The sequence below is a fragment of the Monodon monoceros genome, unplaced genomic scaffold (genome assembly GCF_005190385.1).
Source record: "Monodon monoceros isolate NGI ecotype Baffin Bay Population unplaced genomic scaffold, NGI_Narwhal_1 Super_Scaffold_11, whole genome shotgun sequence".
In the NCBI taxonomy this organism is placed as follows: Eukaryota; Metazoa; Chordata; class Mammalia; order Artiodactyla; family Monodontidae; genus Monodon; species Monodon monoceros.
In genome coordinates, this window is record NW_021703767.1 from 60,058,104 (window position 1) to 60,082,066 (window position 23,963).

The 23,963-nt window shown below is 37.1% G+C and overlaps 1 protein-coding gene and 1 non-coding gene across 5 annotated transcripts in view; both read left to right on the forward strand.

The window, feature by feature from the left end:
- GRAMD1C (GRAM domain containing 1C) overlaps nucleotides 1-23,963 on the forward strand; it is an 83,859-nt gene that overhangs the window by 42,898 nt on the left and 16,998 nt on the right. For 3 of the 4 annotated variants that reach the window (XM_029215429.1, XM_029215431.1, XM_029215430.1), the window contains 4 exons: nucleotides 9,404-9,522; nucleotides 11,919-12,051; nucleotides 15,332-15,491; nucleotides 21,869-22,006. In XM_029215429.1, coding sequence (XP_029071262.1) covers nucleotides 9,404-9,522; nucleotides 11,919-12,051; nucleotides 15,332-15,491; nucleotides 21,869-22,006 — 550 coding nt within the window. Of the gene's footprint in view, nucleotides 1-6,388; nucleotides 6,844-9,403; nucleotides 9,523-11,918; nucleotides 12,052-15,331; nucleotides 15,492-21,868; nucleotides 22,007-23,963 lie in introns of those variants that run through there. The other variant, XM_029215432.1, reaches the window with a different exon arrangement.
- Nucleotides 21,477-21,578, forward strand: LOC114891393. The gene has a single exon (XR_003792500.1). It is a non-coding gene; the product is annotated as a U6 spliceosomal RNA (small nuclear RNA).

Here is a 23,963-nt window from a genome sequence, read left to right on the forward strand (position 1 = left end):
TTTCAAATTTTGGTTTTCCCTGGATATATGCCCAGGATTGGGATTGCTGGCTCATATGGTAGCTGTATTTTTAGTTTTTTTAAGGAACATCCATACTGTATGCTTTTAGAAAAGTGAACTTTATGGTATGTAAATTATAGCTCAGTAAAACTGTTACTTTTTTAAAAAATGGTTTGGGGGAAGAGTAGAGATTTCCAGCTGATAAGAAAGGCTCCTTCTTTGCAGCAGGAGCTTAAACACCACTGACAGAAACTTGACCTCCTCTCCTCCCCGCTACCCAGCTCAGCTCCTCACTGGAGTGCACAGCTTTTGCCTAAGGGCTCTTAGGATTGAATGACTTCCAGTTTTTCAGGCAGCTGCTGAGGTCTGGGTGTTTCAAACAGTGCTCTGCTTGGATGCCTTCACTTTGCAGGAGTGCTGGGGGACTCAAGGTGATCTGGAAGTTGGGAGATGGAGGAGAGAAGTGGGTGGGTGTGGGGGAACTTGCCAAGCACAGACCCTCCTCCCTCCTTAAGGGAACGTTTAAGGCTGGCAGGGCAGCCCCAAGCCCAAGCTCCCCCCACCCCCTTGAGTCTTTCTAGGAGTTTGGGCGCCCAGTCTCCCCATGCCCATGCTCCTAACCTGGGAGATGTTTAGGGCGGTGGGCCCGCGGGTGCCAGGTCCAGCGGTGCATGGCAGCCACCTGGGAGAGCACGGAGCAGATGTGCTAAGGCATGAGCCCCCCGCAGCTCCACTCTGCCCTACCAGTGTTGCTCTAGGGACATGGCATGGCTAACCCTTCCCCCAAATACCAATTTTTTTCGAGTACTCTGGGAGTCCCCCAGGTGCGTTCTCATGCTAACAAGGAACCAAAGACTGCTATGCAGCCTACGTTTGGTTATACCCTAGATCAGAGTGTCCTCTGCAAATCACTTTTGCGCTTACCACACTGGGGTGAGTTGGGATGCATCCTCACGAAAACAAATACCTCCTGGGAAATGATAAAGTTCAGGCTTACAGATGAGCCGGGGAGAAACTGAGATCTGAAATTTAATGAAAAAAGAAGAAAAAAAAAAGCTCTTTGAAGTGGGAGAAAGAGAGGGAATTCCAGACTACTTCTGAGGCCACCATAGCCAAGAAATGTCTTGTATGCTGGCTGGGAGTAAAATCTAACCCTCTTTGAAAAGATCCTCATGTCACCCGTGTTCTTGATGTGTACACGAGGAGTATCACCATCTTTACTGTAGTTATACCTTTCAGATCTTTGGATTATTTGGTTATCTTTAACATTGAACATGCAACTCTATTTCAAGTGGACACTATACCCTTTTTAAAAAAAATTTTTTTGGCCATGCTGCTCAGCTTGCGGGATCTTAGTTCCCCCACCAGTGATTGAACCCGCAGCCTCGGCAGTGAAAGTGCGGAGTCTTAACCACTGCGCCGCCAGGGAATATCGCTATACTCTCATTTTAATAAAGAGAACGGTTACCATTTCTGCTCTATACTATGAGAAAAATCAATGTTTATGCATATACTATATGTTAAGTGCTATACAGACTTAATGAAAGTTGAAGATGAGATGTCAGGTTTAAAACTGTCCTAATTGGAATTTTGAACACTGTAGAATCCACCCAGAAAAGGAATTAGAAAACAAAATCAACAACAAAGCTACCCTTCCTGTGTTCTTCTAGTAATCTTTGAAGAACAATTCTTTTTAACATGGTAATACGTATAACAATAATAGTAACTCCCACTTAGGAAGTGTTAGGTGCCAGGCATAGTGCTAGGTGCTTGGTGTAGTCTTAGTATTGTCTGTAATTTTACGAGCCTCAGTTGTCTTCTAGTTTTTTAAAGTGATAAAGCCACATTGGTTAGATTCTTTGATCTTTTGTAATACTATTTTTTAAAAGAGAAGGTAAAAACCAAAATTCATAAAATACACAGCCTAACTACAAAATTCTAGAAAACAACACAAGTAACTTGAATAATAAATTTTGTATATATTCAAACTATTTTAGGGAATTTAAGTTCAGAATATTATAATCATGTTTACTTTTAATTAGGGAATTTGAGAGTAAAAGTAAATATGTGTTACTTTTGCTTGCTGTTTGCGTAATAAAGCCTTAAAGGTATAGCATATTAATCTAGATAAAAGACTATTCCAGTAAGATTGATTAAGACAATAGAGTGATTTTAAATCTGTGTGTGTGTTTTATTTAATTCTCCAGTAAGATAAATCTACAAAAGGGGAAAAAGCTGGAGGCAAATATATTGCCTTTGAGAAAGAATGCTTTTAAAAGTACATTTGTTTTTAATTCGTAAGGTTCCTCTGATGCATTGCTTCAGAAAGGACAGTTTATTTCAGGTATTTGAGTTAGCTTACCATAAGTCTTCAATGTTTAGACATGTGTCTAAACTGTCACCATGTCATTGATGCTGTAATTAATAGCACTTCAGCTTAGTTCACAACCTTTGAGTTTAGCACCCTTCTTGCAGATAGCACATTGACTATTTGAGATTTGTGAGGCCAGGAGACTGTGGCAGCTCCATTCTCGATTACAAACAATTGATGTTTACTGTCTTTGTAAAGAACCTCAGCCCTTCCCCACTCCAGCCCTCCACATTTTTTTGAGTTTAAGCCCCGCCCCCTTCCATGCTTTGTGTCGGAGCCAGACAGTCTTCCTGCCTGTTTTTGTATGGTCCACAAAGTAGGAGTGGTTTTACATTTATATTTCCTGACAGTTATATGAAATTCAAATTTCAGTGTCCATTAATAAAATTGTATTGAAACACAGCCATGCTCATTCTTTATGTGTTGTCTGTGGTTGGTTTCACACTACAGAGGCAGACTTGAATAGTTGCAACAGAGACTAAATGGACCACAAAGCCTGAAATATTTACTCTATGGTCTTTTACAGAAACAGTTTTTTAACCTCTGAACAATATTAAACCAAACTCATCTTTTTTTGAAAAAAAAAAAATGCATACCTGCTAATGTTAGCTTCCTGCTTAATACCCATCACCCTTGGATAAAAATTTTTAATTGTTTATAGAGACTGTATGATCTGGCCCCAGCCCACCACTCCAGCCTCATTAATACTTTTATGTTTCTAGTGATATTATCATATTTTTAGATTTAGGATTACTCATGCTAATAATACAGGCAGGATGTGTACAGAATGAAATTGTTCTTTTTGTACTATTTTTTTCTCTGAGAGATGTAATAGTGGTATCTCTTGCCAGTACACGGGGGCTACTGGGAAGCTAGCTCTCCATGGAAATTTAAGAGTACATATCGAGAGTAGATGTTTAAATCCGGGGCCTAACAGAGCAGAAATCTGCGCTCATTTTAAATTCTAAAGCTTAAAGAGACAGAATGGCTTTCAGGCTTATTCCCAAAGGCCAGAAGTAGGAGGCATGTGTCAGAATTAGGGAGGAGGTTATGAGGGGTGTTTTGTCAATGTATACAGACCCACCGTCTTCCAATTTTGATACATGTCACTCCATCTTCTATTTTGGGAATCTCTAGTTGAAGGATGACAGGAGAGTATCCTGTTCCTCAAGTGGGTTGGGGAAAAAAGGATTTAAAACAGTTTACTGATTGTATTAGTATATATAAAGAAGGAATGTGTTGGTCTGAAGCGGGCTTGGCCAGACTTAGGCCAAGAACTTAAGACTTAGGCCAGAAAAGCAAAGTCACAGAGGCAGACTTTGACCACTAGAGAAATGTACAAAGATAGGACAGAGATGAATCATCAGGCTCCATTCAGTGTCACAGTAGTTTTTCCTTTAAAACTGTCTACCTTTGCTCTGACTTCATGCTTATCATGCAAATTTCTGATTACTAGTCTGATTTCCAAGGTATTCAGGTACCTGAATACCTGAATATTCAGGTTCTCCAGGTAGGATGAACGAATTCTGATGATTAGAAAAGATCGTTCTCCTACTATGCATTAGTATATTTACTACGGAGCACGTACATGCAGCTTGTGAGTGTGGCTGGTTTGAGTCAGCTGATCTGAGTGCATCTCTAGGATGTCAACAGTGCTGAGGCCATTCTGCAAACAGTGGTTAGTTTATCAAGTTAGTGTCACCTTTGAGACCTTTCAGAAGAGTGTCATACAGCTTTTTCCTGCAGACTCCTCAGCCTTATCAAACCCCTTATTACTGCTTATGCCCCTCTCCAATGATTCTTTCTTTTGGAATTACTTGGAAATCTAGACGTTTTCCAGTAGTCCTATAAATCTAATAAGTACAGTATTCAAATCTACCAGGAAAAAAATGCAAATTGCTAAGTATTTTAGTCACATATTCTATAATAACCTGGCAGTGTAGAAGTATTAGTATTTGTATATTGTTCCCTCTTGTTTACCTTTCTGGTTGGCAGAACTCCTCCACCTATTTTCCCTTGGTCAGTGAAGTATACCTCCTCCTGCCCAGTCACCCAAGCCAGAAACCTGGTGCATCCTTGTTTCTTACCTCTTCTTTGCCAACATGTCATGTTGGTCATCAAGGCCCTCATCATTTCTAGCTTGAACCATTACAGTAGTCTCCTAAGGATCTCTTTTTAACACTCTAATCTGTCCTTTAGGTCAGGGGTCCCCAACCTGGGGACCCCAACCCCCTGGGGGGGTTGTTAGGTTCCTGTTAGGAACCGGGCCACATAGCAGGAGGTGAGCGAGCAAAGCTTCATCTGATGCTCCCCATTGCTCACATTAGGTCCCTGGTGCCCAAAAGGTTGGGGACCACTGCTTTAGGTTGTTACCAAAAAAGAAGTCATTTTAAAAGTGGATCTTTTAAAAACGCACTTCTGAACTTGTTGCTTTTCTATGCGTGACTATTTGGTGGCTCTTTCTATTTGGCATGGAATACAGGCTCTTCATGACCTGGCTGCTTCCCCCTTCCCCACTGACTCTTTCCTTCTTCCTCTCTGTGTCTTCCTCTCCCCGCCCTCCCGAGTCATGGTGAACTGGCTTGCCAGGCCGCTCCACTTCTCTGCACACTTGCATTTGGTGTACATGAGTTCATCTTACTTGATATTTCAGCAGCATTTCACACCATGGCACACTCCCTCTATTTTGAAACACCTTCTTCCCTTGATTTCCATATCACTCTTTCTGAACTTTGCTCTACCTCTCTTGTATTTTTCTGTCCTTTTATCCTCCTCTTCCACTCAGCCTTTGCATGCCAGACTTTCTTTGGGCCCAGTCTTAGGTTCTGTTTTCCCTCTTAAACCTACTGAGCTCAATTCTGCTCCATATCCAGTGGTTTACTATAAAGGATTTTTATATTTAGCAAAAGTATATAAAAATCATTTACAGTACAATTAATGTATATTTTTCTCATAGCTATTTGGTTACCATGGTACAGTGAGGATATGTATCTATGGTTTAGGTCAGTAAGACCTGCCATAATATGCCAAGAGCACTGGTTTTTAGGGAGTAAAAGCTAGCCCCATAGTGAGCTCTCTTCAGTTTGAGCGAGTAGTATCCTCCAGTGTTGCTTTGGTCCCTCATTCTGCTGTTGTATAAAATGATTAGATTTTAGCAACCCTACCTACCCTCAAAAGGTTGATCCTTGCAGTCTATCAAGTAGCGTTTGACATGTCTACACACTTTACCAGACTAGATGGAACAGCTAGGTAGCTGTTTCTAGCTACATAGAAATTAGGGCAAGATTTGATTTTTCATTTAGAAGAAAATTTTTCTTCTGGGAAATAAATTAGAACTGGTAGATGAGACTCTCTATAGTGTTTATTATAGTCCAGGTAGGTCACTGCCAGGAAATTATTCTGAATAAAGGAAAAAATATTTCTAAAGGAAAGAATTATTGAGTAATCAACATGTAAACTTTTCAGTGATGAAAGATATGCCGCCTGCTTCTTGGAATTGCTCCACCTGAATAGCTCATTCTTCTTGACATTTCCTGACGTTCCATTTACAGTACTCAAGAGTTGCAATCCTTGATAGTTGTAAAGGGTTAATGCAGGAGTCTGATGGGGATGTGACATTAGTACTGAAGAAGTGGGCTATGAAGAAGCAATGACATTGCCAGAATTGAACAGGAAGTATTAGCATGGAGAAGAAAATTTAACCCTTAATATATTTAATTTTAAAAATGAGATTAGGGCTTCCCTGGTGGCGCCGTGGTTGAGAGTCCGTCTGCCGATGCAGGGGACACGGGTTCGTGCCCCGGTCCGGGAAGATCCCACATGCCACGGAGCGGTTGGGCCCGTGAGCCATGGCCGCTGAGCCTCCGCGTCCGGAGCCTGTGCTCCGCAACGGGAGAGGCCACAACAGTGAGAGGCCCGTGTACCGCAAAAAAAAAAAAAAAAAAAAAAAATGAGATTAAAATCATATTGCAATAAGCATTTTACATAATTGAGCATAGGCAAGATATTTTCATTTGCATTTTTTTGTTTCTAATCAGTGTGTAGAACAGAAGAAATTGGGAACTGTCTCTTTAATAAAACCCTGTTTACCTACCCTCTTCTAGTAGGAGTGGCTTAGGAACCTGTAGAGTGAGGTGTAACTTCCAATTCTGCATTCTGAAGGGCAGCCTTGGATAAGAGTGCTGATACTACAAACCAGGAAGTGACAAATCATTTGCCTTAAATTATAGTAGAGCTTGTCTTTTATAAGGAAAACTTCTCATAACAAAACTAGAAGATTGAAGCATGGTTGTCACTAAATGTTTGGAACTCTGCTGCAGATAAAGACTTTGCAGCGTACTTAGAATACAAAGCTTTCTGGGCCAGAAATTGATCTGACTTTTGAGCCTTATCTGATTACTGCTTGATTCCTCTTTATTTTGTTCAAGTGCTCAGCAGGTTGAACGGGGAGCCTTCCTCCCTATTGTTAGCAGGTAGGTGGTCAGCCTTTGTTTAAAACTTAGGTTGTTTTTTAAGGTTACTTAACCCTGGTTCTGCTGCTGATTATTGAAAGAATTATGAATATCAGTCTGGGTATATGTTTTAATGTTTGAATATTCAGCATGGCTGTAAATAATCATTTTTGTGACTTTGTAGAAAAAGTCATTTTTAACAAATTAGCAAATCTATAAGGTGACAAGTTAAATGAGTTCTGTTTTGTTTTCTATTAACCTTATATGTTTAAATTTAATTAACAGATTAAAAGTATATTGAAGTTACTCTGCTAATACTCTGCTATTACTCTGCTATTACTGCTATTACTCTGTTACTCTGCTATTAACTTCCTGATAGTATTTGATAATATATTTAAAACATTTATTGATGTAGTCAAATAAAATTGTATTTTGTTGTTACTATTTTACAACAAAAATTGTATTTTTGTTGTTACTATTTTACTAAGCTCATTGTTTATCTACTTGCTTTAGTTTGTTTTTGGAATACTTTGATACCTATTATTTCAGAAGACTTTTTATAAAAGGTTAATCTTCCACAAGTATATTGAAATATTGCTTGTTTCTCTTTATAAAGTTAACCATGTATTTATGACACTAAAATTGTTTCAAAGATAACATCTTTGGAATATTGAGCTAATTATTAGTATGAGCTAACTGCTATTGTGAAAAAAAAAAAAAGCCATTCACAAATGGTTCTTCTGGAGTGGGAATCAGAAGTGTGTGTGGGTACCTTTAGGATCAAGAACAGTGGTTTCTTTCTCTACCACTAGTGATCCTTTTTTTCTTCTATGGACACTATGCTTCAAAAGACTTTTTGTCAACCAAATAAGTGGTGTATATTAAATAATAAAATGTTAGAACTTTATCGTTTGTTAGGGATACATTATTTCCAATGAGAGTTTCTTATCAGCCTGGAATAACCACTCTAGGTTAATATAATTCAGCTCCGAACGAAGAGGCCTTACATTTTACCTAGATTGAAAAACTTTATTGTAGGTAACTGTTTGGATATTTTTGACTTTTTGAAATACTGATAGTAACATCTGAAGTTTCAACACCTGCTCTTATGGAATCTTAGTCATCTGGGAACTAGCAGTCTAAAGTGCAGAAATTCTGTTCTTAATATCTTTGAGTTTCCATGAAATGTAATGAAGGTCATCTAGTATAATGTAACAAACAAAGATACCATAGCTACTAGACCGAGAGGAGAAACAGGGAAAAAGAAAAAAGGAAATGTGGTATTTGTCATTGGGAATATCTGCGAGGAATTCAAGGTGTCTGTATGTTTTTGCCCCATAAAATTTCCCTATATTTATCGCTACTATTTACCCACTTAAAATTTTTACTCTGATTAGTCTGATAAATTGATAACTGACTTCAAAACAAATATTGCTTATGTTTTTCATGTATTTTATTCTATATTTTTATGTAGTTTCCCTCTCCCAAATTTTTTTATTTCTCCATTTCCTCTATTCATGTCCTTCCTTCAGCTTAGCTGAAGACCCTTCTGCAATGTGAAGCCTTATCTGATCACCCTAAACCACAGTAATATTTCTTTCCTTTAGATTTCTATATCATGTTGATTCTACCAGTTCTTTAGTACATAATAATGATATAGCTTGTCATATTTAACTTTTACTTAAAAGTTTGCAGTGTTTCTTCAACTAAATTATAGTTGTTTGAGAGCAAGTAGGACATCATTTTTATCTGTTTTAGCATCTAGTGCAGTGATACACATGTGGTAGTTCTAAATAAATATCTGTTGAATGAAAGAGATGTAAAGAATCTTGCCAACAGTTGCTTCAAGTGTTATGCTGCCTCCCTCTACCTTGCTTAATTATGTAATTAACCATCCATAATGTTTCTAAAAATCAGACTGTTGGTTGTCATACTATTATCGTTTTGGTTTTCCTTTGTAACACATGCATTTTAGATTATTTAACACTGATATATACCTACAAAGAAAGAACAAGCTGGACTTTATTAAAAATAAATAAAAATAAAAACGGAAATATTCTGAATTCCAGACTCTTGCATTTTATATTTTAGGAAAATATAATTTAAAATTTACTGATATGTGAGGTTTCAAATATAGTTAAAATATTCAGATACATTATGAATTAAGGGGAGGGATTCTGAACTGACGTTTGGTATTCTGAATGGTGATCCAGTCATCCTGGTAGACTGGTTGGATTGCAGAATTTAAATCACAGATTAGTAATTGCCAGAAAGGATGAACAAATTATTTTATAAAAAGAGGGTTTTAAATGTCTTACACCCATTGGCAGTAGTTATTATATTACACACTTTAAAATCATCATCTGCCTATTCCCAGTATCAACTATGTCGGATACGTTTTGTTAACCCACTTTTTATAGATACAGAAAACTGATATCTAGAAAGGTGAAATAACTAACAAAGCCATACACTAGTAACTGCATAACAGGTCGTTTTGACTTCAGAATTCATGTTTTGAATCACTATGTTGTATACTATGTTATGTTTTCCAATAGTCAGGGTAATCTTTCTGTCATTCTAGAGCTTGACCAGACAGGAAGTCTGGCAGCTGCTCCAGCAGAACTATGGCACTGAGCTAGGCTTAAATGCTGAAGAGATGGAGAACTTGTCCCTGTCGATGGAGGATAATGTGCAGCCAAGGTACTGCAAAGTGTCTTGAAATGTCAAGATTTATTCATCATTAATCAAAGCAGAATTATTTTAGACTTTACTAATTCAGGCTTTCTATTTATTCACCATCCAGTGAAATTTGCCTCTTGCTTCTCTGTAGTGGAATGAGTGAAAGGTGAGGACAGTGAATAGTTTGCTAAATTGGTAAGCAAATACAGGTCGGATGAGGAAATGTTCACTTTGTAACTGTGTCACCTAGGATTTGCTTAAAGCATGGGGTTAGTAAACCTTTTTATTAAGGATATGGAGAAGTACCTAGTGAAATCTCTGCACCTATAGATAACAATAAAGAAAATTAGCTGGAAGATATTTTAAGGGATAGAAAGATAATATGACTTTTCCTCAAGGATACCCTAGCGTAGTACTTGACATGTAGTTGGCACTCAATAAATATTGAATGCATTAATGAAAGGAGCTTATAGCGCTACAGGGAATGCAAATACATATAATACAGGGTTGGAAATGATAAGGGCCAAGAAGAGCAATAGATAATGTGGGAAAAATTCAGGGTGGAGAGAGATTATTTTTGACTGATGGGAATTCATTTGGAAGAGTGGACATTATTATTAACCTGTACAAATAAAAGTGCTTTTTGTCCAATGGTGATTGAGGTCAGAGCAACAAAAACAGCTAAGGATAATACATGAAAATTCTAGAGCAAACATTATGCTAAGTGAAAGGAGCCAGTCACAAAAGACCACATCTCGTCTTCATATTTATACGAAATAGAGTCCAGAATCAGTAACTCCATAGAGATAGAAAGTAGATGGGCAGTTGCCAGGGACTGGGAGAAAGGGAGAGTGGAGAGTGCAACTGCTGATGGGCACAGGGCTTCTTTTGGGGTGATAAAAATGTTCTAAAGTTAAATAGTGGTGATGACTGCACAACTCTGTAAATCACTGTATTGTACACTTTAAATGGGGTGAACTTTATGATAGATGAATTATACCTTAATAAAAAATTAGGTAAATTATTTATTTAAAAATTCTGTAGTAAATAAGTCTTAAGGTGGAAATCTTTCAAAGTCTCATGTGTGTACAAAGATTTTATTCTATCTAGATAAGCCTTCTAGTTATACTGATCCTATTTATATTGTGTCAGCTCAGCATTAATATTTTACAGTCTTTTTTACATGGTTACACGTGTATATTTTATTAGTTTAATGTAAAGTTAAAAATTTCCATTAGACTACTCTCCTTGTAAAGTTTACTAGGCTTGGGACTTCCCTGGATCCTCATTCCCTCTTCTGCTCTTTTTCTCATTCTTCCAATCTCTGAGAGAAGCATATCTACCTCACACTTGTACTTCCTCAGCTCTTCCATCTTCTTTCGTTTCACTTTCAATCTTTCCTTCACTCTCCTTCCTCTTTTTTTCTTCATTTCTCCACAATCCACCTCATCCTTAAAATCCTCAAGTACAGACACTCAGCTGGTGGTCTTGTCTCCAGGAGCCGTTTTCCTTGTTTGGTTCCCTCAGAGTCCTGCTATTCTGCCTGGCCAGGAGTAACTGAGTAGTAGACCTAAGTATTATTTGGGTGGAGTAGAATAGGCTTTTTTAGCTTTTCTGTCTCTTTGTCAGGATAATATGGATTCAGATGTCAGGCAGCCACTTTATTTTAGGAGCGCTTTAAGTCTAAACGTAGCAATGATTACATGGGAATGCTAATTGCTCAATAAAGTTGAGGTCTGGAAATTAGATCCATTGTGCTGCTTTTATATTTAATACACTTTCCTGTTTTTCCCCCCACTCCCTGAAAGAGGAAAAGAAGGTCCCAAGACATTTATTGTAATCTTGTTCCTATGACCATTTGAAAGCTTTTCCTTTAACCTTAGGAATTCCTGTTCTCAGGAACGAGAAGAACAAGAAGGGAGGCATGGACTGATGGATGGGCTCTGTGCTCAGACATCAGGAGCTTCCCCTTCCTGGAGTGATGTGCCATCTCAGCTGGTACTGAATCTGAAGGAAGGAGACGAGATCTAGGACTGCCTTCCGGTGTTGCCTGGCATCCAACTCAAACACCTACCCTGCACCTTTCGAAGCTTCTTCATTGTCCGCAACTGAAATTTAAATAAGCAACGTTCATTTTATTAGTTGCTGTTACGGCCACTTGTACTTGGTTAATTTCTTAATGGTTTCTGAAGTTTATAAAATCTTATATGAGCATATTTTATTTTCAGCAGTGAAGTCAATTTGCATGTGATTTAAGAAGATAGCTTTGTTATAAGTAGAAGCTTATTTGTTACATTACAAAAAGAAAATTTGTTGTCCAAATGCTTTGTAATAGAAAAGGACCTCAGTGAGGAGACTGAATCAGCTACTTGTGCGGAAGTGACCTTGTTTATGTTTCTATGATGTGTTTCTCACAGAAGTCCAAGAAGAAGCAGCTTGGATGGCTGTGGGGAGAGAGATGAAAAATTATCCAAGCCAATCAGTTTTACCCCTGAATCAATTAGTCGGGTTTCAGAAACAGAGTCAATTGATGGAAATCCACAAAAAGGGGTTAGTATATGATATCCCTTTTAAAATCTGTCTGATACTGCCATGTGTTCATCACAATGGAAGAGAAAATAAAAATACAATATACAAAATGTTTAAAAACTTAAGATGTCAGGCTGCTCTTGTATTTTAGGACAAGAGTTTTAAGCCTATAAGTTGCAGAGGTTGTATGGGAATAATATGTGGTTCTGTTCAGAGCTGGATATGGTGCAGAGTTACCAGGCAGCTCCCTGAGCATCAGTCTGTAAGGGGGATAGACATCATTAAAAATATAATAAGGTGGAGAAATTCATAGTTAGCAGAATTTTTCCCGTAGTAGGTAATGTGCGTAGTGGAAAGAATCTGTTTTGAAGGGGAGAGGAGAACTCTGAGCACCATGCTTGAATAACAAGAGATGCTTGTTAAGCTGATTACTAAAACAGGCACATCCAGTTAATTACTGGGCTTCATAGTTAGTTAGTTTCTTTATTTTTTCAAGTATTATTATAAGCCCTTCAATGTTTTTAAATTTCAGTGAGTTTCTATCACTTGAAGTCATTATTATTACTACCTTTTTTTTTTTTTTTTTTCCGGTACGTGGGCCTCTCAGTGTTGTGGCCTCTCCTGTTGCGGAGCACAGGCTCCGGACGTGCAGGCTCAGTGGCCATGGCTTACGGGCCCAGCCGCTCCGCGGCATGTGGGATCTTCCCAGACCGGGGCACGAACCCGCGTCCCCTGCATCGGCAGGCGGACTCTCAACCACTGCGCCACCAGGGAAACCCTGTTACTACTTTTTATACTCAGTTTGTCCTCTCTGCCAATGGGAGCCCCTTCAGGTTGGCTCCTTTGTCCTTTTGAAATAATCAATAATCTTTGATGACTTCCTTTCTTTCTGATACAATAATGTGTCCTAGGCATATTTTGTTTGTATACTTTCTGTCCCAGACTTAGTATCAGCCATTTTTTCTAATGAGCCATAGTTTTAATGAAGAATGGTACTTAGGCCACATTCTGAGTGCTAAGAGTGTACAACTTTTGTTCTTCTGATTGGGGATGCAAGTTTGGGGCCAATGCTGAATTTCTTGTTTTAGATCAGAGCATTGGCTTCAAATCCTACCTCTGCCACTTGCTAACTGTATGACCTTAAATAAATTAACTTAATTCCTTAACCTTTCTATGCTTTTGTTTTCTCAACTATAAGATGAGGACACTTACCCCACAGGGTTTTTTAATAAGCACTAAATGAATTAATATATGTGAAAATGCATTGAACAGTCCCTAGCACATATTAAGTATTCAATAACCATAAGCTATTATGATTGAAGGTGAATCTGTGTGTGGCCAGCAGTGGACTTTTTCTACCTTCTCTCGAGCTCCCAGCATCTGCTGTGAATAAATGTTGGGGAAACATTGAAACAGAATATATTTATGTAAAAGGCCACCAAGTTATAAACTTGTCTCAGGCAATTATCGCACACCTATCTCAGTCTGATTTTGTGTTGTGTATTTCACGTAAAACTTATTCATCAAGAGACCCTTGGGAACTTACTGCTGGTGTAAGGGAGGTGATTCTGAATGCTAATCCCCTTGTACGTTCTCACTGAGAAGACCAAACCACTCAATTTTGGGGTGGTAACAGGACAGGGGATCTCTTACAGTCCCCTCCTCCTTTTACAAAAGTCTGACTTTGAGGACTGGGTTCTCAGACAGTGTCTTCTGTACCTGCTCTTGGGACAGTTAACCTATTGGTCCTTGCTTCTAGTTTTGTCCCTAAAGGAAGTCATGTGTTCTCTAATGAAAGGGAATGGAATGTAGAGGAATAATTTAATGTTTTAAGATTGATTATATATTCATTGATGTTTAGTATAGATGTTTTAAGGTTATGGAATACAAGTAATTTAGAAGTTTGGTCCTTTTTTTCCTTTTGCACTCAAGAGCAGTAAAGTGAGATTCTCAGATATCATGAATATCATATGTCACTTAATTTGTTTCATTTTTACTTCCAACAAAGTTGGAAATAACAAAAAGTTAGAAATAACATTTTTTCCAAGAATAAAATAGGTTTTTCTTAAGTTATAAACTTAATACTCTTTGTAAAAAATCAGGAAATATAGAAAAATATACAAAGAAATAAAAATTGTCCAGATGCTAACCATTCAAAGATAGGGACTGTTACTTTTCCTATAAGTATCTGTCCATGTTCTTTATAATAGGAACTATATCTTAATTAGAAACAACAGGAGTAATATGTGTGGAAAGTTACTCTACTTAGCATCTAAAGAGACCCTGGGTCAGCTAATAAACCTGTTGCTTCGTAGTGTGGAACTCCGAAATAAATCAAGTCTTGATTTTAACAATACTCTCTGATTGAAAAATCAATCCTCGACTAGGATAGTATAATCCTTTAATAAATTGAGTCCTGGGGCCCGGTTGTTATTCTGCTTTCTGAGCGGCCAGTGGAAACCGGTCTCCTCCCTGCAGCTGCTTCTGTTGTTAAGTGCTGTTCAAAGATCTCATGGGGCAGGAAGTTATAGATACACTTTTGCTGTCTTTCATCTGCTTATACACAGACAATGCAAGAGAGTACATTGCTGTGTAGTTTATATTTATCACACTGCTCTTTTAAGCCTAATTATAATACTGTTCTACTTGAATACTACTAACATAGCAATAGCATTCATACTTTAATGCCTAGTATTAAATTTATTATAGAAATGACATATCTTTATTAAGCCATTCCCAGAAAGTATGGATAGCGGTATATACTGAATATATTTTAATGCCCAATTCCTTAGTCCCTTAACAGCAAAGCCAACTCTCTTCTTATGGGTTTGCTGTGAAATTAATTTTCCCTTTTAATCTTTTCTCCCTCACTGTACTCTTATGTGACTTTTATCTCTCTTTTTTCTTTCCCTTTCCCCTTTAGTTACTGGTCTTAAGAGATGGGTGAGTTCTCTTCCTTGAGGTGATGGGGCAGGTATTGTCTGGGGAAACTAACTGGGTTTGACTCCTTTCCTTTTCACACCCCAAAGAACTGACTGTTCTATTATTTTTGTCCTTTGTCCCCTTTCTCTTCGACCTAAGTGATTCACATGTTGTTAATTGTCTGTGAGTTCTTTTTTTGTGATGTTCTTCATAAATGTATTGTTCATTAATGTATAAGAAGATGACTTTAGGATAGTCTGTGTTATCTACCAATATTTTTTGGACTGAATTGGAAATGTGATACAAACATAACAATTTTTTCAAAAAGCCATATTTCAAAGTGTCTTTATTATTAAAGATCTCATTGTTTGCTTTTTAGGGGTTAGGGAAAGAGGAACCCCAGAGTGAGAAACAGATCAAAAATCCTTCACTAACTTCAGAAAAGAGGTTAAGTAGACTGTCATCAAAATCACTGGACTTGAATAAAAATGAATATCTTTCTTTGGACAAAAGCAGCACTTCAGATTCTGTTGATGAAGGTAAAGAATTTCTTATAAATTTTAGTAAAATTTCGGTTACGTCTTTTAATGTTTACTTTTATATTAGATGTGTGCAAATTGAGCATTTGGTTTTTGCATTAGATACAGTCTCACTCTATAATGAACCAAAAAAGGATGGAAGTTAATAAGAAATAGAGGAAAGGGGCTCATAATCTAACCTCTCTCCACTTTTCAGAAGCCTGGAATTTGAAAATCTTCATCACTTTTAGCTTTTAACGTCCCAAGCCTTAAGATGGGGGAGATGAAGCAGTAACAAGGGAAAAGCAATTTTTTTCTTTTTATCCATGACTCATTTGTAACTGGATGTTGTGCTAATCTCCCTCACTTGTTTTTCTCCTCCTCCAACCTCCTTCCCCTCTGGCAACCACTTGTTTGTTCTCTGTATTTATGACTCTGTTTCTGTTATGTTTGTTCATTGTTTTGTTTTTTAGATTCCACATATAAGTGAAAGCATACAGTATGTGTCTCTGTCTGACTTATTTCACTAAGCATAATACCCTCTAGGTCCATCTATGTCAAAAACGGCAAGATTTCATTCTTTTTTATGGTTGAGTAATATTCCATTGTGTGTGTGGGGGCGTGTGTGGGGGGGGTGTGGGTGTGTGTATATATATATATATATGTGTGTGTGTGTGTGTACACACACCCCCCACACACACACACCCCCACACATACCACACCTTCTTTATCCATTTACCTTCTTTATCCATTTATCTGTTGATGGGCACTTAGGTTGCTTCCATATCTTGGCTACTGTAAATAATGCTACAGTGAACATAGTGGGGTGCATATATCTTATTGAATTAGTGTTTTCATTTTCTTCAGATAAATACCCAGGAGTGGAATAGCTGGATTGTATGGTAGTTCTATTTTTAATTTTTTGAGGAACCTACATACTATTTTCCATAGTAACTGCACCAGTTTACATTCCCACCAACAGTGCACAAGGGTTCCCTTTTCTCCACATCCTCCCCAGTACTTGTCATTTGCTGTCTTTTTGATGACAGCCATTCTGACAGGTGTGGGGTGGTACCTCACTGTAGTTTTGGTTTGCATTTCCCTGATGATTAGTGATGTTGAGCATCTTTTCATGTGCCAGTTGGCCATCTGTATGTCTTCTTTGGAAAAATATCTATTCAGGTCCTCTACTCATTTCATTTTTTAATCAGGTGGTTTTCAGTTGTTGAGTTGTATGAGTTCTTTGTATATTTTGGATATTAACCCCTTATCAGATATATCGTTTGCAAATGTCATCTCCCATTCTAGTCAGCCTTTTCATTTAGATTATAGTTTCTTTCACTGTGCAAAAGCTTTTTTGTTTGATCTAGTCCCATTTATTTATTTTTGCTTTTATTTATCTTGCCAGAGGTGATATACACAAAAAAATACTGCTAAGAAAGCTGTCAAAGAATGTACTGCTTATGTTTTCTTCTAGAAGTTTTATGGTTTCAGGTCTTACATTCGAGTCTTTAATACCATTTGAGTTTTAAAAAATCATAATAAAAATCTTCATGGTGTAACACTATAATTTTACTACTGTCCTTAACCACAAAAAAAAAAGAGAAAGAGAGAGAGATTCAAAAGTAGAGAATATAATAAAAATAAAAAGCAGTTGCTTAAGGGAAACTTTATAGCAAATCATATTCTCTTTACTTTCTCTTAAGTTAGAACCAATAACCTAGGGCTTGTCATGCTTATCAAATGGGCATTTCAAGGAATTTGTTTTCTTTTTAGCTGTAAGATTATTGACACTGAAGTCAGTGAAGTGAGGAGACAATGGGAAAGATCTAGGGTAGTGACTACTTTCAAATTTCAAGAACGGAGTAATGCCAGTGGAGTTTTGCTATACCTGCTTTTGTACCAGCATGTTATATTAATATTCCTACCAGAATATTGGTGATGGGGATGTTGTAGTGGTTTGGATCTGTCTGGCATGATTGTATTTGCTAGTCCACTTACTGTTCGGCTTAGACCTGGTTTGGGAACCCCTGCAGGCTGTTTACTAAATCCATGAAGACTAAAACTAGATCCAAGGCAAATCTAAATCAAATCCAAATCACGTCCAAATCTAAAATCAAATCCAAATCCAAAACCAAACCAAGACCAAATCCTTGAAAACCAAATCCAAATCAGATTCACCCTTGGTTTGGAAACACTGAAGCATCTCTGATGAAAACTAAACCCACGCTCTTAAAAACGTAAATAAAAATAAACAAGTCCCTAAAATATCATAGAATGCATTAAGAAGACAGTTGATGTGTTCTTTTGAAAAGATAGTTGACAGGAAGTTTTTTTATAAAAGGGTCAAGCACCAGGAATGACTAGATTCTCTTGGTGTCCTTACCATTCATGCTTGGGTACGCAGCCCTGTGAATTACTTATCCCCTGCCTGCTTGAACCTCTAACTGTAGGAAGATCTACTCTGGCACCCAGTGGCCAGACACGTAAGTGACAGCAAAACAGGGATTTTTTTTCCCCTCTTTTTTCTCACCTGCTCTTTTATAAGAATGGTCCTTTAAAAAAAATGCCTTACTTTCTTTATTGAGTTCCTATAAAATTAACATTAATGATTAAAGGATAACATTAAAACTCACATAAGCTGTGTCTTTATCTAGAAATAAACAAAGAATAATAGTGATGTAGTTTCTGTATTGCATGTGAGCCCTAATCACCCATTTTTAGAAAATGGAAGATAAAAAAAATTGTGTGTCCTTAGTTACTCAGTTAAACTCCAAATTACCTAATTTTCTTGCATACCTACCTAATACATTTTTCACACATCCTCAAAATACTATCAACATCTGGTTTAAGTTTTATTCATGTCCAGGTCCTTTTCATACTTATGTCTCAATTTTCCCACAATTTCCACTGGCCACTTTCAAACTTATACGCTTGGAATAGTATTTCTTCTTTATTGGAAATAGTAACCTGCTACTAAGTTGAGCAGTGTTCCTTTCCCCATTTAAAATGCCACCTGCTAGCTTAATAAATTCCCAGCAATGTTATTGGTGATGTTATTTAGGTAGGAAGCTTTAAAGTACCATGAATTTAATAAATAAATAATCCCAGGGACTTCCTTAGTGGTCCAGCGGTTAAGACTCCACGCTCACAATGCAGGGGTCCGGGTTCGATCCCTGGTCAGGGAACTTGATCCCGCATGCATGCCGCAACTAAAGATTGTGCACGTCGCAACAAAGATTCCGCATGCCGCAACTAAGACCCGGCACAGCCAAATAAATAAATATTAAAAAAAATAATCCCAGGTGGAAATAGTTTATTTCATATCCTTACTTCCTCAAACACATTTACATACAAAAAGTATTACTGTTAATTTCCAGCAGCAATACCACAGATTATGTTTTATCAGTCATGATATAGAACATTTTATCGAATAATGGAGTTTAAATGAAATATGAAGATATTGTATTGAAATATTTATATAAGTGTAATTTATGTCCTTCTTAAATGTGAACAGGAAACTTACTTTTGAAAAATTATAGTTCCAGGACTCCTTAGAGAAATGGCTGCTTCTAGGGCCCAGTTGGGGAATATACAAAATGAACCTGGAACATCTTGTAGTGCCAGAATATAAAGAAGTGCTTGAAAAAGAAAAAAAGAGGCATGTCGAAAGGACATAGGAGTCAACCTGAAAGAACTTCTAATGGCCAAACAAAAAAAAATGTGAGCAGCAAAATAAATAATGATAATACTGCATTATAACCTAAAGTATAAAATAATTATTCATAAGTCCATACTGATACCAATGATTGAATAAATATATAAATGGGGGAGCAAGCATGAGTCTTCCTTACAGAGTTCCAAATAATATATGTAGATACTCCCCCTTCCAGGAGGTGGAGCTTAATTCTCCTCCCCTTGAGTATGGGCTGAACTTAGTGACTCATTTCTAACAAATAGAATGTGGAAAGAGGAAAATAATACTTTTGAAGTGGAGAAGCCTGCCAGACACCACCAAGTGATCAAGGTTAACATCATCATAAGTCATGCTGATACGTGTACACCCTGAGTTTGAAGAGAAGGGTACTTCATCTCTGTGGTATTCTTCCCCAAAATCCAAACCCCAGTCTAATCATGAAAAAAACCCACCTCAGATGAACCCTAATTGAGGGACATTCTATATAATACCTGACCTGTACTTTTCAAATGTATAAGGGCACTGAAAAACAAGGAAAAAGTGAGGGACTGTCATAGATTGGAGGAGACTAAGAAGATAACAACTAAATTCAACATGGGACTTTGGGTTGGGTTCTTGAACAGAAAGGGACATTACTGGAAAAAATAGGAATAAAGCCTAGTTTAATTAATTGTACCTCTAAAATTATTAAAAAATAAAAAGTTTAAAAATATGATTGCAAATTTAAAGTCCTATAAGTAAAAGTAGACCCTAAGATTTTTTGCGTTTTGAATAGTCACTTATTCATTCAAAAAGTTATTTAACACTTATTGTGTGCCAAACATGTAACGTACTTAGGTGTTTGAAATCAACATGATCCCTGCCCACATAGAACTTAGAGTCTAGCGCAGGAGAGAGACAATACACAAGTCACTAAGCCAATAAAAATATAATTACAAGTTGGGATAAGTTCTGTGAAGGTGACGAGCAGGATTAATAGAATCACGTGTACTTGTTTGTTTCTTTGTGAATACATGAATTATTTTTACAATGAACATGTATTACTTCTATGTCAGAAAAAGCTATTTCTCAAGCCTAATTAGGAAGTTGCCTCACAGAACCTTAGTTAATTGCCTAGTTTCAGTGATTCATTTCTGTGCCCAAGTAGCCATTACTTGAAATTGCAGTGAATAGCTTTTGCCTACACATAGTATTGTTGCAGGGAGAAGGTAAATCAGTGTCTACCCGATGTCCCTAAGTTCTTTGCACCTGTAGCAAAATAGGGAGACACAAACCATTTCATGAGGGAGAAAAGCCAACAGCTGGGGTGAAGGCAGAGCTAGAAGAGTTTTTCTGATGCATAAACCACTATCTTTTACTTCAAGCGACTGCTTCCCATGGCTTAACATGGACAGGTGCTTGACACAGATAATTCTTAGAGCTTGATTTGTGAACTGTGGGGAGCTTCTGTCACAGTTGTCATTCTGTACTGACAGGCATAATCCTTGAAATAATAAATAATCCCAGCCCTGAAATCATTAAAATTTCACATTGGATTGCTTTATTCTATTTCCTTTATTCTACCAGGCTCCTATTCCTAGATGTCCCTTTTTTTTTTTCATTTCCTTTTAATTCTTCTAAGATAAACTCCTTGAACTATAAAATAGAGGTTTAGTTTGTGTGCTCTGGAGCTACAGTGAATTCAAATTCCCATTCAGTCACTCACTAGCCACAGAGCTTCGGCGAGTTTCAGCAGTTCTCTCAGTGTCTCAGTTTTCTCCTCTGTACGATGGAGATGAAGATGTTAATACCTCTTATCTCACAGGATTGCTGTGAGAATAAGATGAGTGAATATTTGTAACGTGCTTAGCACAATACCTGCCATATGCTAAGCACCATAGATTCCTGGGCTCTTTTATGCAGTGTTTCCAGGGAACATGAGGAGAGGTGAGCAGATGTTGCTTCTTCATTTGCTACCAGGAGTTTTCAACATAATTATCGCTGTCAAATTCTTAGAAAAATGTAATATTCCGTTGGGCTTTATTTAGCTTTGAAGAATACTTTTCAGAAGGATTTCTTTTAATGTGTGGTATTGGGAGTAGGTAGTGGATACAGTGATACTTGTCTTGGGGGAGTGAGCTTCAAGTCAAATTTGAAACACTGTCCAGGCTAGTAAGTTAGTGAGTGCAGCAGAGAGATATTCGAGTCATTCATGACTTAGTAATTACCGAATGTTTGCGTATTCAGAAATAGGACCTGCTATTCACCGTGGTAGATACCACCCTATGTGTCTCAATACTGCCCTTGTCACTCTTGAAATATTTTTTTGAGTGCTCGCTTTGGCAGCACATATACTAAAATTGGAATGATACAGAGAAGATTAGCATGGCCCCTGCACAGGGATGACACACAAATTCATGAAATATTCTTTTGAATGATACATTAGGGGAGTTTGATATTCAAGTTAAATATTTCTATGTCTTTTGGGTTTTGACTGAACTATTGATCATGTATAGTTTAATTACTATATACTATTATGTATAGTTATACATAGTACATATGTATATAATACCAATTTAGAGCTTTAATAGTGTCCTGTAATGTGCTGATCATTGTAATCACATGTAAAAACCATTTTGTGCCCAAAACAAACAAAACAAAACCTTGAAATTACCTTTCCTTGATGTCTTCACTCTTTGTTCCATGTTTTTTGTTTCCCCAGAAAATATCCCTGAGAAAGATCTTCATGGAAGACTTTATATCAACCGTGTTTTTCATATCAGTGCTGAGAGAATGTTTGAATTGCTGTTCACCAGTTCACGCTTTATGCAGATATTTGCCAGTTCTAGAAATATAATAGGTTGGTCTTGTGTTCTTATCTAATGATAAATTTGGGAGAATTTTATTATCCTTAGAGGCTTGAGCCTATGTAAATTGATTTATGTTGTCAAGGGGAAAATTTAGACAGGCTTCCATTTTATTTTGGTGATGTATAAACTAGTGTTTAGGTGTTTTGGCTAAAATCACATGTAGATAGTATAATTGTCCAATTAGTCAGGTCCTACCTACAATTAAGTTCAGACCCTTTGAGAACTAAAACTCCATTCATTTATTAATGTAGCAGTTTAGTTGGGTTGAACCACCTTTAAAAGGCTTCTACTGTGGAAAAATTGGATTCTAGTAGAGTATAAATTGGTGCAATCACTTTGCTAAATGGTTTGGCAGTATCTACTAAAGCTGACTCCACAATTCTACTATTAGGTATATGTAACCTTCAGAAATGGGTACATGTGTACTCTGAATGACATGTACTGCAGTGTTCATAGCAGCGTTATTTATAATGGCCCCCAAACTCAAAAAACAGCCCAAGTATCCACCAATAATAGAATGGATAAACAGATTGTGTATGTTCACACAAAAGAATACTGTATAGCAATGAAAAAAAAACACCTGCTACTTATAATAATATGAGTAAATCTTACTGATATTCTGTAGTATTAAGCAAAAGAAGCCAGACACAAAACAGTACATACTGTGATTTCTTTATATAAAGTTCAAAAACAGGGAAAACTTATTTATGGGCATAAAATCAGCATACTAGTTAACTGCAGTTGGTAATTGGGTGGGTAAAGACTGGGAGGGGGCTTCTGGGATGCTGGTAAAGTTCTCTGTCTTGATCTGGGTAGTGGTACACGTGTGTGTTTTCTCTGTGCAAATTCATGGAAATTTGAGATTGCAGTGTCTATGGTCTACCTTAATGAAAATACCAAAAAAAAAAAAAATTCCAGTTAGGAAGTTAGTTATAAAAAAGATTTTATTGATTATGTATTAAAAGTTCTATTTTGGTAAACGTCTCAAATAAGCTTATAGTCAATTTGAAATTGAATTTATCCTAAATGTTTCAAGATATTTTAGAAACTTTGGGAGCATGTGGTTTAGCTTGCTATATAAAATTAGAAATCAGCAGTGGCAGAGATCCATATAAGCTGAGTCATATGCTATAGTCAAAGAGAAAGTTATTCTACAATCAATTTAAATATAGTTTATAATTTAGCCATTTTATTAACGATTAGATGTTATTCCTTTATTTGAAACTTTTATGTAAACATAATTACATATTCATAGATTATATCATTGATATAGATTCAGTTGTAAAGAGTAATTTTTCCTTATTATTTATAGTAGAGTAGCAAAGCAGTTTCTAATTGATAGCTATTGAGTCTTGTGATTATATTAAGAATGTCATGTTTTTAAAAATCTTTACTTTTTTCAGTTCTTCCAGTTTTTTTTTTAACTTATTTATTTTATTTATTTTTGGCTGCATTGGGTCTTCATTGCTGTGTGTGGGCTTTCTCTAGTTGTGGAGAGCGGGGGCTACTCTTTGTTGCATTGCGCGGGCTTCTCATTGCGGTGGCTTCTCTTATCGCGGAGCACCGGCTCTAGAGCGCAGGCTCAGTAGTTGTGGTGCACGGGCTTAGTTGCTCCGTGGCATGTGGGATCTTCCTGGACCAGGGCTCGAACCCGTGTACCCTGCATTGGCAGGCGGATTCTTAACCATTGAGCCACCAGGGAAGCCCCAGTTCTTCCAGTTTTAAAAATGTATAATACCTGAGGGATATAAATCTTTTCACTCAGTAGCTTATATTTAACTTACTATATCTGTTTTGAATCTATTTTGTATCTTTTTGCCATTCATGTCTACCTGGAGAACTTGCTATTTCAGAAGAGTAGGATACGTAATTTCTCTTAATTTTCTAAGATGATGCCTGTTGATGTTGCACCACTATTTTTATGGCTGAAAAGGCCCACAAGAAACT